A 16,435-nucleotide genomic window follows, 5' to 3' on the forward strand; every position below is an offset into this window, starting at 1 on the left:
TCTTTATTTCTAACAAAGAGATATGTGCTCTTTCCCGCGTTGTCAGTAAGTTTCCCGCTTGGCGAACCGTGCAGAGATTCCTCAGATTTCCGATATGTTGTTGGCATGCCCGCTGGTCAGCCCACGTTCTGGGTATAGGTGCTTGCTATGTGCAATCCCCGCTGGCAATCCCATATGCTTACTTAGCCAGGATTCAGTCCCCCCTCCAAGTGTCTTCCCTCACTGCAAACTATATTTTCTCATTTGTGTACTCACAGACTGATCTCACGAGGAAAAACGCAAGTCTTTTATGTTTTGGCAGTTTAGTGGCTAATTCGTACAAATTTGTATGAGTTCAGTCATATAAATATGTACGATTTTAAAATGGAGGTGTGGCACCCAACCCCACCCCTAACCACAATAGTCATTGGGTGATGAGCAAATCGCACTAAATATTGTACGAATTCATACGAATTAACCACTAAATTAACCATTAAATCGAAAAGTTCCTGATTGCCGTGATATTGCGTTGGTACCCCCCTTTATAGTCCCTATGTCGTCCTACCACCAGGTCTCCCCACTTGGGCAGCTGGTAGCCTCTGCAGTATCCTCCTTATCGGGACTGCATGATTTCATAACGTACTGTTGTACGTGGAAGGCCGCACCTCCGGTGATGCAGGTGTTCTCACACTCTTGGCTTAACATAACCTCTCATCGGGGGCAACGTAGGCTCCATCAATGTGGCAATTTCCATACATTTCCACATAGTGGAGGTTTCCACATAGAACTTTCGTTCCCCCCCTCAGGAAATGAAATTGTATTTATTTATTTATTTATTTTAGCTCTCTCTCTCTCTCTCTCTCTCTCTCTCTCTCTCTCTCTCTATATATATATATATATATATATATATATATATATATATATATATATATACACACACAATTGCCATGACACACAGTTACAAAAGCCAATGAAAAACTAATGTGAGGTAGTCAAAGGGCCCTATAAAGCAAATACTGTTCATATTTGTGATGTCTTCTGAAATTCTCTGAAAATAATAATTTTCGAAGACATTACAAAGATAAACTCAAGCAGGTTAGTAATAAGTGAAGCTGCTGATACTGTTTGTTGAGTTGTTTTATAACAACTGTTGAAATGTTGAGAGATTGAATGTGTTTTATTTCATTTAAGGCTGTGACTGAAGTCAGCTGTAGTTTTGTGTTTTACTCCAGTAATTCAGCTTGTTAACAGCAGGTGGTCATCATTAATGCTCAATAAACACTTACTTAACCACTTAATTAACTCATTACTTCAACTTAAATGGGGTAAGTTCACATTATTCATATATATTAGTTTTTGAACTCAAATGGTTTGTAGCAATCGGTTTCCTCAGTTTGAGTTGCCTTAACTTACTGGGTTTTACAGAACTCAATTGGTTTGAGTTTTCTTCATTTCTTGGGTTTTACTGTGCTCAAATTGCTTCATATACTCAAACGGATTAAGTTCATAGTACTCATTAGGATTAGTTTTTGAACTTAAATGGTTTGAGTTACCTTAACTTATTATGTTTAACGGTCTAGTATTTGAATGATTCTATAGTGTAATATTTTGCTCACATTTAAGATTATAAGGTTGAACAGCATAAAATGCCATCAGTCTACAGAGATTCCCTAGTATTTCTCTGTTGCAATCGGGATATCACAATAATTAACCCTGAAAAAGCCAAAGCAAAGCAAACACTACCAGATTACTATGGTATAAATACAGCACTACAACATACAAAAGAAAGAGATCTACTTAGTCACTTAATAGTTTTATAATGATTTGATCAGCTGTAATTTCAAATTTTCACTGAGTTTTTCCTTGCCTAAGGATTATTATACGGTCTCTGTTGCCATCTTGTGGCAAAACGTCAATCCTCTTTGCTCTGCTCAATCACAGGCTTATGGCCGCCAAAGCAAAATCTCCAAAATTCATTCATTTTCTTTTTGGCTTAGTCCCTTTATTAATTTGGTGTCACCACAGCGGAATGAACCGCCAACTTATCCAGCATATGTTTTATGCAGCAGATGACCTACCAGCTGCAACTCATCACTGGGAGACATCTTTACACTCCTGCATTCACACACATACACTTCGGACAATTTAGTTTACCCAATTCAATTATACCCCATCTTTGGACTTGTGGGGGAAATCGGAGCTCCGGGGGCAAACACACGCAAACAAAGGGAGAACATGCAAACTCCACACAGAACTGCCAACTGACCCAGCCGAAGCTTAAACCAGCGACCTTCTTGCTCTAAGGCAATTGTGCTACCCACTGTGCCAATGTGCTGCCATCTCTAAAATTATAAATATTTAAAATAAGCGCTATCCTTATAAACTGCATAGTTGCCATATAAACAACTACATTCTTGCCTAAAAAGCCTCAAAAGTACATTATCTTTTCCAACAGCTTCAATATTTGTCTGAGTTTATTGATCTGCTGTCACTCTATGTAGGTGGAATAATACACAAGTCAAGAGGTGAAAAGGTTGTACGAGTGGCGTTATTGCAGAATATTGCACGGCTATCAGCTAATGAGATTCGAGAACCAGACAGAACTGTTGTGTAAATGACTTTAAAGAGCTGTTATTCCCACAGTAAAATGGGTTATGAAAAAACATTTACACTTAAATTGTTATTTATTGTTCCAAGGGTTATTGTTAAAAATTAATCAGTGGCTAACAATGTTGCTATGCTAGATTTGTTTTTGTTGTTAAATGATGATCAAATGTGTTATTTGTAAATAAAAAATATAATAAATAAATAATTCAACAATTTGTTTGCAATTTAACTAATATATGTATGTATCCTAAAATACATTTAAAGTTATTGATTGGTTATATTAATATAATATATAGTTATATTAAAGTTGATCTGTTTTTATGACAACAGTAATTAATTGTGCTTCAGCTTTTTTTTTTTACATTTTTGTTTAATTATATTCATTTATTATAAATATCTGATCAAAATCAATACAACCTGTATATCATGTTCATAGTACATCCATCTGTAAATATTACCCATAGTTTTTTTCAATAATTGCACTTTATATAACTTATACCTATATCCTGCACTTGCTGCTATTGCACTCCTGGTTAGACCTAAACTGCATTCCATTGCCTAGTATTTGAACGTGTAAAAACAATAAAGTTAAATCTAATCTAATTGTGAACAAAACCATTAGTTAGCCCTTAGTTAATGCGTAACTAATGTATTATTTAGGACCCTAAAAAAAGTGTTACCAAATATTTATATATTGGAAAGCTTTACATCTGTTGTGTGCATTTCAAGAAAGAAAGTTTATTTACGTTTTGCTAATGTGATTTGTTTTGCCCTTTTCTTGTTTTTTTTGCCTTTTTGCACTAAAAACTACTTTTTGTTTTAATAACTGAATGAACTTTCATTTTATTTTTCATTATGAAAATTTTAAATGTTTACAGAAACATCAACAGCATCTAATTCTTTTGTTTTTACACCATGTTTGTTTATTTTGTTGATGCTCCTACTGTAAGAGAGGGGTTTGAAATCTACACTACAATACTCAATGTTTCCAGAAACAGTGCCAGAGTATCAGTATTTGCTTTTTATACCTTAATCACTTTGAAGAATCTAACTACGAATCTGAAATCCTTGTAGCAAACTTATGTGTGTGTTGTTTCAAGAAAGCAACCATTCATTTGTGTTGTGTTTTATTTTCATTTGTTTATATTCATTTATTCTTCATTTAATTATTTAATTATTGATATGATAATTATTCATTTAAATAATTATCAATATACCACTTTAATAATCATTGGTTAATGATTTGGTTATTATTGAATATTATTTGATTAATATTATTTTATTATCTGTTTAAATTTTATTATTATTTTCCTATAATTATTGCTATATTATTATTTTATTTTTCTATATTGTTATTATCTTATGACTGTGGATTCAAGCAACACTTGTTTTCAGGAGTAAGAGATGTAAGAAATGTAAGTAAGAAACGTCTCCATTTCAAGGTCTGTATTGTCACTGTAGAATGTTGTGAATTTTTCATTGATGTTGGAAACTAAATAACACTTTTTGGATTTATCCTGGTCAGACAAAGTCTGAGCATTGGATCACACAAATCATATATTAAGAGTAGATAGTTAATTCTGTTGAATCTGGTTAACAAGTTTGGGTACTGGACAGCTCTGGTGGCTTGTTGTCAGAATAAGAATTTTCAGACAGGATCTGGCATCCAGGGCTAGATCTTATCTATCTGGTGTGGAGAGTGTGTTTTAACATTCATGGTAAAGTTGGCAGGATGGAATAATGAAACTACGGATCTGTTATCTCCATAAGAGTAGAGTCCAGATGCTTCCCACATGATCAGATGGTGAAGTGTCTCAGTCCAATTGGGCTTCTGACTCTGGAGTCATACATAAGGAAGAAGTGGAAGACTCTCCTGCAGTCGTCCTGAAGTTTGCAAAAAGTGCAACCCAATTATGAACTGCTTGACATTTTATGAAAATTTGGTACTAAGGGTAGCTTAGCTTCTGGGTCAGTTGATGTCCACTCCTAAATTCATGGAGGAGTCAGATGTAAAGCTAGATTACAATTTAAATTTTGAACGAACATCTGACAGAGCACTTTGAAGGTCAAGGAAGCAGAACAAGAAGTTGTTGAAATATCAGTGCTGTGAGTTGTTTTTGGGTTTTGACAATGTAACTGCTCTTTCAACAACATTAGACAAATAAGCAAATTGTTTCTGGAAACATCCGTATTTGTGAATATTTGCTGTGAGGATTTTAAAAAACATCTGTTGCTGGAACTATTTAAGAGGCGAGATACTTTTGTAGATAAGGTGGTAGTTGAATTCTAAGCTATGCAAAGGAAATGCAGCTTTTGAGTTATTTTCTACAGTTTGTAAAAAGTACTCAAAAAAGTTTTAACAGCAACAAGTTTTTGCGCTGTTCATACAGACAGATAGTCGATTTTGCTTTGTAAAGGAGAAAGAGAGGGTTTAATTTAACTACTTGCTTGTTTGTACAATACAAATGCACTGAGTTGCGTTATTTTAAATTGAGCAGAAAGCTGTGTGACACTAAAAAATGGTTCTCAATGTAAAAATGCCAGACATTTTCTTAGGAGAAGTAAGCTGTCAAGTCTAGTTTGTTAAGTCTGAACTAATGAAAAATAAACTTTGCGCAATTTGGCATTCTAAATTCCAATTTGATTTTCTAGAGTATTCATATTTTGGAGACAAGGTCAAAAAAAAGTCTGGTTGAGCATTACTAAAGACTAAATGTCATAGTTTCAAAGTTGATTTGGCTGATTTGGCTCTACAATGTGAGTTAGTAAACATCTTGATAGGTTGCCATTATGCCTTTAGAGTTGTGCAGGACTTATGAGCAGGTTGCCACCAGAGAGGCTTTCTCACAAACTCAGGTGAAACTAAAGGAAGAACCCTTGCTGACCAGGCAGCTGCGGTTGACACTGCATGAATGGCAGAAATCTTCTGAAAAGAAAACTGTTCAGGCATGTCATCTGTGCATTGAAACGCCACACTCAAAAATCACAGACAAAGCTGAAATGCTAAATATGTGAATTTAAACTGCATCTAAATTATTAGACTGAAAAACCTCCAAACATTGCTTCCTTATCTGGTTGCACAAATTCACAGTGTGTCGGACCCTTTTTAAAGTTGTTTCTGTTTATAGACAAAGGAATTTTTAAGATATGCAGTTAAATTTAATTCATTTGTAAAATACTGCACCCTCAGGACTGTTTTGTGAATCTGAAATGTTTTTTTTACATGACCTTTAACAGCAAATATTACATAGATGTTTTGGTTATAATTGCTACAGTTTTAAAGTTAAAAAGACACAGCTGTTTTTATGTATGATACTGGTTTGAGGCATCATTATCAGATGAGGAATGCCACGCATTATTGATTCTGTATAGTAGACAGACTTTAATGGTCACGATTGTCAGGAAGTCTGTGGACTGCTGTGGACAAAGCCTATAGCTAACATTTGTTTGAGAATTCTGGCTTAGGAAATTATTCAAGATTAGGATAACACAAATTAGACATTAGGTCATAATTTTAAAATTTAAACGAGACTGGCGAAATGGTGTATGATGAAGTTTTAAGGAAGACCCTTGTCTTCTAGTGACTTGGTGACCAACCTCATGATGAAGATACGGTGGGTGAGGGGGCTACAATAATTAGCTTACACAAGACTACAGTTTAGTCGCCAGCAAAGGTCTCTATGGTCTTTGTTTATTTTCATATACTGGAAACTAGGTTGTACTGAAGTCAAAACAATTTCAATAAATTTTTAATAATCTTGTTTTTTTTAAAAGAACAGACTCTGCTTTTCGTTCTCTTGTTTTTGTGTTTTCACAGATCTTTGGTGATGACCTTCAAGAGCTTCGAGCTTTATCATTCTATGGGAACAGTTTGTAAAGACAAACACCTGCAAAGAGTAAAACTCGAGCTTCAGATAGAGATGGAACTTCACACTTGATCAAGATGGTTCTTTCAGCACAACACAGAAACGAAAAACAGAATATGTTTAGAGTAATTGCTAAAACATTCATAATAAAAAGATGAATCTAGTATGGCTAGGAGTGTATATAATCTTACTCCTGTACATTTCACTATAATGAGAATGTTGATTTGCTTTGTCAGATAACTTAACTTTTTAGACTGAAGTCTGAGACACATTGCCCTAACAGATTCTGGTATGCAGTATGATAGGAGAGACATGTTCTTTAATGGACATGTGCAAGAGAAAAGAATGGCCTGATCATCCAAACTTGATACTTTGATCATGATTGTGAATGTTTGCTAGCATTTAATCAATATATGTAATTAAATGTTTTCATATAAATAGGAAGGGGGGGCTGAAGAATCTAACTAAGGACCTGAAAATCCTTATTGAAAACTTGTGTGCGTCTTGTTTTAAGAAAGCAACCATTCATTTGTGTTATGTTTTATTTTCATTTGTTAATATTCATTTAATCATTTAATTTAAATTGATAATAAGTCATTTACATAATTATCATTATATCATTTTATTTATCATTAGTCAATAACGAAATTATTATTGAATATTATTTGACATTTTATTGTGTTTTTATGTTTTATTACTATTTCCCATAAGTATTACTTTATAATATATTATTTATTGTTATACTTTTATGCCTGTGTGGTTTCAAGCGACAGTTGTCTTCACGAGTAAGAGATACACTCAAAACAATTTTTTGTTGCTTGTTAAAAGTACTAATTGAAAATGGGCTGAAACAACACAATTCTTGAGATTTCGTTGGGACACCAATTCTTTTATGTTTAATCAACTTTATTAAATGTATAAAAACTAATAAGTAACTTAACAAGTTCAGTCCTATCATCAGTCAAAAATTTGGGGTTGATATTTGTAAAGACTACTGTTGGTTTGTAATGCATTACTAGGTGATTGCCTTCTAGGCCTAATTAACGAACTACAGCCGGTTCAAAATGGACCTTCTAGAGTCCATACTAGAACTAAGAAATATATTGGTCCTTTTCTATCAACAGTGATTTGATCCTATTATTTGAGTGAGCTCCTGCTCCATTAAAGCCCTCACATCCACTCCACTCAATTAATTCTAGATAATTGATTATTCCTAGAATATCAAAATGAACAGCTTTCCTAACATAGTTTGCGAGGCAGACACACTCTGTCATATTCAGTATAGACTAAAGAAACATCTTTTTGTATTAGCATACACAAATTTATAACTTTGAAAGCCCAGTGCGGGCCAGGCCAATCACCAATCACTTTATTTAAGGATGTTGCGTATTCAGTCTAGCCTATATTTCGTTGCGCTCTGCAGCTTTTCACTTATAAAGCGCTTCAATTTTACCACATCACACACAACACATTTTGTATTTGCAGTTTTAGCCGATGCGTTTGTAAAGCAGCAATGCGCAGGACAGGATGACACAAAAAAGCAGAGCAATAGCTTTTGTTTGTTTTATATTGGTTTATTTATTTAATGTGATTTTATTATATCCGATATTTGTAATTCTTTAATTCTGTTATTAATTCCATCTAGATTAGGCTATTTTATCAAGATATGACACTTTTGTTGAGTCTACAAAAGTGGACACATGTTTTTTAAGTTTTATGTCTTTCTGTTGTATTTATATTGTGTATTAACTCCAAAATAAATTTTTAAAAAGCCGCTCACGGCATCAACAGAGCTGTGAAGGGAGCGCTCTTTTGCTCGGTCTCAAGTTCACATACAGGCATCTAAACGCACACAAACACACCTTTTAAACTTGACAAAAACTCTTAATAACCTTTACTGGCTGCTGTGTCTTTAATATGGTGTAAATATTATTATGAGTTATTAAAACATCAAGGAGTAGGCTACGCAGCAATAAAAAAAACACTATAAAATAAAACGTTATTATTTTATGCAACAGCCTTACATTTAAAAGGGTAACATAAGGGCGATCATGTGCAAAAAGACCCCAGTCTTTAAGGCTAGATGTTTCCTTTCCCTTATTTATTTATTTGTTAGGCGCATGTACTCGTGTGCAATCGGAAAACTGTGTCCGCCTCACCTTTCACTCCACCCCGAAGCCCCAGCTGGCGCTCCTCTTTGGCCCAAGGTATTTAAAAGGCCTACAAAGGCTGGCCGCTGTCCCCGAGAAAGCCCACTTTGGCATGATTAGGCCCCGTAAGTGATAGTGGACTGGCCTTGGCTCGACCTGGCTCATTTTAGGCGCGATAGTGGAAACGCGGCTATTGATACGATTGGTTAGTCTGAACACCTGCCCTAAAACCAAATTGAAACTGCATCTTCCCAAGATGGAGAATGGCATCTTTCTTAAAGCTCCAACATCCAGATTGCAGCTTTCCATCACTTTTGGCTAGAGAAGAACTGGTTGTGCCCAGCTAAGCCTAGAATTATTTTGAGTTTTTTTCTCTTAATTTCTGTCAAGTTTGATTCTTTGCCACTGCTTGGTTGAGAAGTACATTATACTAACCACTCATTTCCTTATTTTTCTACAAGAAATACAACATCAAAAGTACATGCTGCTTGCAAATCATTGTGGAAAAAATGTCAGGACATCCCAAAACTTGTTGCCCCAAAAGTTCCTTCATTCTCCTAAAGATTAAAGCATATTCTTTGACCCTACAAATTGGTTTAGAAATACTGTAGGTAGGTATTTACCTAAGACCAGGTTGGCATTCTGTGCAGATATTTGCTGAGAGACAGTTCTTGCAGTTGCTGCTGCATTTTCGGCACATGATGGATTCTGTTAAAAAAACAAAACACGCACGCACGCACGCACACGCACAAATTAGGTTTCAAATTCAAAAACTCATGTTCTGTTAATAATCATGATAGATTTTGGAGTGAGAAAAAAAATCTTAGTTCACTTGCCCAGATCCAAGTAGAAGCCATCAGGACAAGAGCTGATGCAGTTATTGCCTCCCTCCACAAGATAGAGACCTGGACGGCAGGTGGAACACTGATCACTGCGGCTGCCAATGCAAGACTCGCACAGTGGAAAGCACTTCTTACAGCGCTTCTTATCATCCCGGAAAAACCCAGGTGGGCACTCAGGTACACACATCCTGATTGACAAACAGACATCCACATAAAAAAAACAAACCAAAAAAAAAACGCAGGAAATGAAGCCATAATCATGACGCATACACATAAAGACTAGATAGTTAACAGGAAAACACGGACAAATTTTGTCATGTTGTCATATACTTTGGTATGTAATACTTATTGTGTTTATTATATTAGAGTTAAACTTCTGATAAAGTAACTTTATATTTCAAATTTATATTTTAAGCATACCAATATGATATAATATTAATATCAATGTCCTGTTTGTAATGTATTTGGTATTTTATGTGTTTTGTGCACTTCTAGATGTTGAATATATTATATATAACATTGCCCGTTTTGCATTTAACATATAATTGTGTGTGTAATTTCACAGAAATAACATGCTTTTATATAAAAAAAAAAATAAATATTATTCACATGTGATGATGTTATAAAAACTGTATACCTGGTATTGTTCTTGAACTTGAGGAAGTAGTGGAGGCAGGTAATGCACTGCTGAGGGCCTGGCCCCTCACAGCCATTCTCACCGCACTCAGGGTGGCAGGTGCCTTTTGTCACAGGACAAAATCTCATAACATTTAAAGGGGTAGTTCACACAAAAATGACAATTTACTCTTCCGCAAGTGGTTCTAATCCTGAAAGTTTCTTAATTCTGTTAAATATTAAATAAGATATTTTGAGGAAGAAACTTTGACCAATTCCTTCCATAGTAGGAAAAAAAACTAAGTCTGTGTAAGTCAATGGTTACAGGTTTCTGAAAGTTTTTAAAATATCTTCTTTTGTGTTTAAAAGAAGAAAGAAAATCATAAAACAAATTGAAATAAATATAGGTGAGTATATGATGATAGAACTTTCTTTTTTTGTTGAGTAAATTAATCATTAAATGATTCTGCAGATAGTCAAATGTATGATATAAAAAGAGTATAATAGGGTACATACCCACATATTCCTCACTGTACTCATCATCGGGCTGAGACTCTGCCAATGAGCGAGGCTTGTCACTACGGAATGAGTATGGATGTGTTGAGGTACCATAAAGAACCAGTGACCACTCTTTTAGTTTGCCTGGAACAAAACACATTACTGAAATTAGAGTTGTTTTATGTTTTGGCTTATCAAAATACTAAAAGTATTATTTTTTTTTTGCAGATTTCTAAAAACATGCTAATTGATCATACTTTTTTTGCTGAAAAACAATGCTAAATTCAGTTCTTCTTTTAAAATGGAAAGTGTGATTTCGTGTCAGAATGTCTGTCTTTGTTTTGGTCTCTATAACCTGCCCACTGGCAGTTTACCCAATTATATTTCAGCACCCAGAGTTGCTGTCATATTATCTAAAAAAACTAAAAAAGAATGTTATTTTTCTTTTTATTTCAGCAGCACAGTGTTTTTCAACCGTCTCTGTAACTTTAATGATACATGCTGCACATGATATAAATCAGAATGTTATGTGCTATGCGATAGTCATTCGTTTTCTTTAGTCTTTCTCTTCCAAAGCAATGTCTCTTACTATGTCTTATTGTACAACATTAGACGTGTATCCATTGCCATTTTGCAACACTATTTAAACCATCAAGTTAACTTTGTTTATTTCTACCTATTGTTTAAAAATTCAGTAATGCCTAGCTTGTAGCAGCCTGGTTACCTCAGGCCTTATTGCATATGATGACCAACCAATGAACTTATGAGCTTGGAACACAATGTTCCAGAAAGCCAATCTAGACATGTCTGCTGCTGGAGAACTCGACCTTCTCACTAGGTATCTAGGACAAGAGTCAGTAGAACAAGAACGAATAATTATAAATATCAACATAAAGGAATCCAGTAACTGGACTGTGCTTGACATGGTAATGCCTCAACAAAATATATGGCTCACCAGAGGCTGTCAAACAGACCTTATTAAACAAGCTGGAAAACCTTACAAAGATTACGATGAAAGATTCACAAAGACTCAGAAATCTAGCCAACCTGCTATCTGAGTTTGCCAAAGAGGACAAACAGGACAGCTACCTTGCCGACATGCCATATTTAAACACCTCCCAAGGTATCAGGCCTATTTTTGAAAATTTCAATTCAAATTGCAAGAGAAGTGGCTTTATTAGCTTTCCAACTTTCTTAGTGTTGGTAAACTTTATCACCATAGAGACACAAGCTTGCACCAACCTAAGTTTTAACTTCTTTGTTCAAGCTGACATAGAGAGGAGGAAAAGGGAGAAGCATAATATATCATTATACATTTAAAAGATACAGGTCCCAGGAACCACTAAAGTAGAGTACGGAGAAATTACAGAATGTATTGATCATAACAAAAACTTCCCTTTGCATATGAAACCACACCATCTGAGGAAATATAGAGACTTAAATGAGAATACCATAAATGATCTCAAACAGCTTTTGAAAGAAAATTACATCTGCTTCTACTATTGCTACTCCAAAGACCATCTTGCAAAGAACTACACCACTGAGATAAAATTCACAGTGTTGAAGTGCCTCTTATGTTACAGCACTGCACCCTTATCCATCCAACCTGGAAGTCTAATGTGTTCCCTTCCACCTCAGAGGACGGCAAGGAGGAAGATAAAGGTGAAATCTAGGAGTTCAAGTTGTTGTGCACTGAAGTATGTGGTCAAGGATTGAGTGCCAGAAAAAATACTAATATCTTCCTTGTCAGTGTGTTCCCTAGCAGCTGCAAGGCTTAGTCCAAGACAATGCATGTCATTTTATGTTGCTCCTTAGTGAGGTCTGGAAATTCTTACTCATAAACCCTTAAGACTGGGTGTTAAGAGACAGCATATTAAATGTTAAAACCATTCTGTCACCAGTCTTGCTGTGCGTATTGATTAATTATCATTCTGAAAGTCGACACCACCTTCAGGATACAATATTTGAACCATTGGGTGCACATGGTCCTCCAGAATGGTTTGGTGTTCTTGGCAGTGATGCATCCATCTAGCACAAGGATTGGGCCTATGGAATGCCATTTTTTCAACGTCAATGAGCTTTTCCCAGCCAGCAGAGAGGTCAGAATAAGCAATAATGCAAACTCAGTCAGAGACATACATCTTAACTTGCAACTTGCTTTAACATGTTTAAAACTTTGCATTCATGCAGCTTGTTTGGCCCCAGAAAAGACAATTTGCTGGTAATGTTACAACTTCTCTTTGGCATAATGTACTTAAAAAATGAACATGTTAACAAATTATCTCTTTCTAGAAAATTGCTAAAAAATATGTATGTGTGAAAAGGGCTCATGTGTGCACTTTGACTACTTTGCCAACTGGCTTAAATCCAGTGAACTAGACCTTGTGTGTGCCTTGGCTACTATGTATTATATTATTATGCAACATAACATACAGCAATATGTAACATACAGGTGGCTAAAGACTAGTACTACTGTACACAGTACAGCACAAACTGGGCAAAATAATATGTTAGAAATGTTTACGTACAGGACTGTGTTTTTGAGATAAAACATTTGTGAGTAATTAGTGAAATACTGACATTAAGTCACTGAAATAACTCCATGAAAACACTGAATATTTGTTTACAAAATTTTCGAAAACTGGATTTTGTAGTCTATAGTTTTTGCTTCAAAATTATGTAAAAATTATATTTTTTAATGTGCTTACAGAAAACATTAGACTGATTTAAATGTTCTGTTAACTGTTTACCATATTACAACACTGTTGTAATAAGATTTTAAGACATTTTATTTATATTTTTGCAGAAAACAGAAATGACAGCTTTAGTAAGCTCTTTTCAAACTGTTGACTGGTTGACTCACATATGGTAAAATAAATAAATAAATAAATAAATAAATAAATAAATAAATAAATAAATAACGTGTCACTTTCTAAATAAAGCAGCATCCGATCATAATGGTCAAATGGCAATTTATTGCGGATAATAAAAATGAAACAATCTCTTCTACTAGCAGCACTGTTTGTGTTTGTGGGCGTTTACAAGTGGACATTGTCATCATTTGCATGTGAATGCCAGAGGTGGTAACTGATTAGTGGATAAAGGGGGTATTGAGCTTTCCCAGCATTGTGTTCTTTCCATACGGATTACCAAGCAAGACAATATTTGTTCTCAAAAAGCTTTGAAATGTCACATCCGAGGCTTTATGCAGGTATGTCACTCATGTATCTAAGACAAATATTCAAATATATTCAGTAGTTTTTTCTGATGCATTTGCCAGTCATGTTGACAGAGCTGTCGGAAAGAGAAAGCATCCCCTGCCTGTTTTGCTAATTTTACAAAAACAATGTTTTTTTGTAATTATGAATATATACAAGTAAAAATACAGTTTTCAAAACTGTGTTTGTCCTATCAATACGATTAAAAATTACAAAGTATTTTATGACATAATCTGTGGAAATGCATGTACGTGTTTGCTGACCCCAGGGAGATAACACTAGTGTACAATACTATGTGTAAAACTTGGCTACTTTGCTGAGCAGCTTAACTCTAGTGAAGTAGATAGTGTGAGCCTAGGCTACCTTACCAAGCAACTTAAAACATTTAAACAGCACACTATGGGCTCTATTTCGACAATCCATGTGCAAAGTCTAAAGCGCAGGGCGCAAAATCATTAAGGGTGTGTCAGAATCCACTTTTGCTATTTTAAGGATGGAAAAATCTGCTTTGCGCCATGGTGCATGGTCTAACAGGGTCGAGCTTATTCTCTTAAAGGGCACATATTGTAAAAAATCTTCTTTAAGCTGTTTGGACAGACGTGTGTAAGTATAGAGTACAGACCGTCATATTGGGGTGATATAAACACACATAGTTCTTTTTTTTTCAATTTACCAACCTGTGTCACAGTCACCGTTCCAGTCAAAGTTAATTCAATGTGTGTGGTTATTAGTCTCGGTGTACAAGCTCGGCACTTGTACACCGAACCTATACAAAGACACAAATGATTTTGTACTCTCTGCTTGGTCTGTGTCCGAGTCATAAATGACCGGCTAAATGCTGATCATAGCTTCTCTCTCTCTGTTGGCCTGTCTGTTGCAAACACAGAGTGTGGGATCTCTTGGCTCCACCCCCTTGTTACTTTGGGCAGGAAGCCGAAACTAATTTTCATGAGAAGCAACACGCCCCTAAAACATCTTTACAAGCCCCCAACCTGACACCTTTTAACACATTATAATAAAAACATCTGAACTGTGTGCTGAACTGAATCTTAACTGGCACACTCAGAAGAACCATAATATTAATATTAAATCATAAAAAAGGGGTAAACTATGTGCCCTTTAATGAGTTATAGGAGTGTTTTGAGAATAAACCAATCAGAGTCTCATCTCCCATTCCCTTTAAGAGTCAGTTGCGTCGCACAATAGCACATTTACTATTTACATGGCGAACTTTGTAAAGTTAAACAAAGCATCTACAGCACGAGAATGAGAGATTGAGCCTCCTCATTCTTTACTTTCACTCTCGTGGATAGGGAAACGTGTTGTACACAGACATTCATTAGCCTACATAATTAATTTAGTTTTGAAAGCACAAAGATTTGTTTCAAAATTATTATATCCAAATACACATGCTATGCCCCATATGGTTTATATATGCATATAATACAATAATACTACTAATAATAACATTATACAAAAGCAAATTTTCATGAATAAACTGAAAAAGTCCCTCGAGAAGAAGGCATGAAAGTATGGTTTTTATATTTATGTAGGCTAGAAAATAACAATTTTTATAATATTTTAAATCCTTTAATTCTTTTTCATTTGTAAAGATATTTGCGTATTGCTGTACACCCTGTATGTATTAAACAATATGTAAACGAGGCACACAAACAACGCCGCTCTGCGCTGGACTATAGACCTGCTTTGATCTGGTCTATTGAACAGTCTATTTTAGTTCCTCAAAATAGCAACATGCCAGCAATGCGCCTTAACGCACCTCCTTTTTTAGACCAGAACTTCTATGGGCGCACATATGAGCGCAAATGCATTTGATATTTAACCCCTTCAGACCCTGCGTCCATTACAATGGACATCACATTACATCCCATTTTTCTGAAATTTGGTACATAATTCAGGTCTGAAGGGGTTAAACAGCGTGGTGCAAAACGTCAAAATGACTCTTGCGCCAAGCTAAAACTAGCAAACAACAATTGTGTCGTGCCTTGCGCGGGTGTTTGATAGGGCCCTATATGTGTCTTTTTATGAAATATAATGTAGTAGACTCATAGAAATAAATAATAAACAAAGCAACACCCATGAGCAAGTATTAATGAAATCTAGCATTATATCACTGCCATAATAAATATCTAATTCATAGTGTGAACGTGAAATAGTCTGCGGTTAATTCCGCTGTGGTGACCCCTGATAAGCAAGGGACTAAGCCAAAGAAAAACAAATTAATAATTATTACTATTTATTTTTAGTTAGATTGGCAGTGTGCAAATCTTTATAAAAAATTACCTGTTCACAACTTATTTTATTGGTTTTAGTTAGGAAAGTAACATAAGTTAACCCATATCACCATCTGTTGTATTGGTGTAAAAGAAATCTGCCGAAATGCAGTTGTGAGAAAATCTTCCTCAATCCATTTGTAAGAAAATCCACCTGGACGCATTTGTAAGAAAAACCACATGTATGCTTTTATGAAAACATCTGCCTGGCTTTTTTGTGAGAAACCTACAGGTATGCAGCTATATGAACTAGATTTGCTGTTTGTGCAAGGGTTACATGCAGTTGCATGCATAAACGATTTATTTGTGAAATATGATTTATATTTTTTAAACTCAACATGTTTATTTGTTAACAACACTGGGTTT

At 35.1% G+C, this 16,435-nt stretch overlaps 1 protein-coding gene across 4 annotated transcripts in view; it reads right to left on the reverse strand.

Annotated features, from left to right (window-relative positions):
* pcsk5b (proprotein convertase subtilisin/kexin type 5b) overlaps positions 1 to 16,435 on the reverse strand; it is a 252,675-nt gene that overhangs the window by 72,825 nt on the left and 163,415 nt on the right. For all 4 annotated transcript variants that reach the window (XM_073909583.1, XM_073909584.1, XM_073909585.1 and 1 more), the window contains 4 exon segments: positions 10,576 to 10,701; positions 10,082 to 10,184; positions 9,439 to 9,632; positions 9,226 to 9,310 (listed from right to left, as the gene is read on the reverse strand). In XM_073909583.1, coding sequence (XP_073765684.1) covers positions 9,226 to 9,310; positions 9,439 to 9,632; positions 10,082 to 10,184; positions 10,576 to 10,701 — 508 coding nt within the window.

The sequence above is a fragment of the Danio rerio genome, chromosome 8 (assembly GCF_049306965.1).
Source record: "Danio rerio strain Tuebingen ecotype United States chromosome 8, GRCz12tu, whole genome shotgun sequence".
Lineage (NCBI taxonomy): Eukaryota > Metazoa > Chordata > Actinopteri > Cypriniformes > Danionidae > Danio > Danio rerio.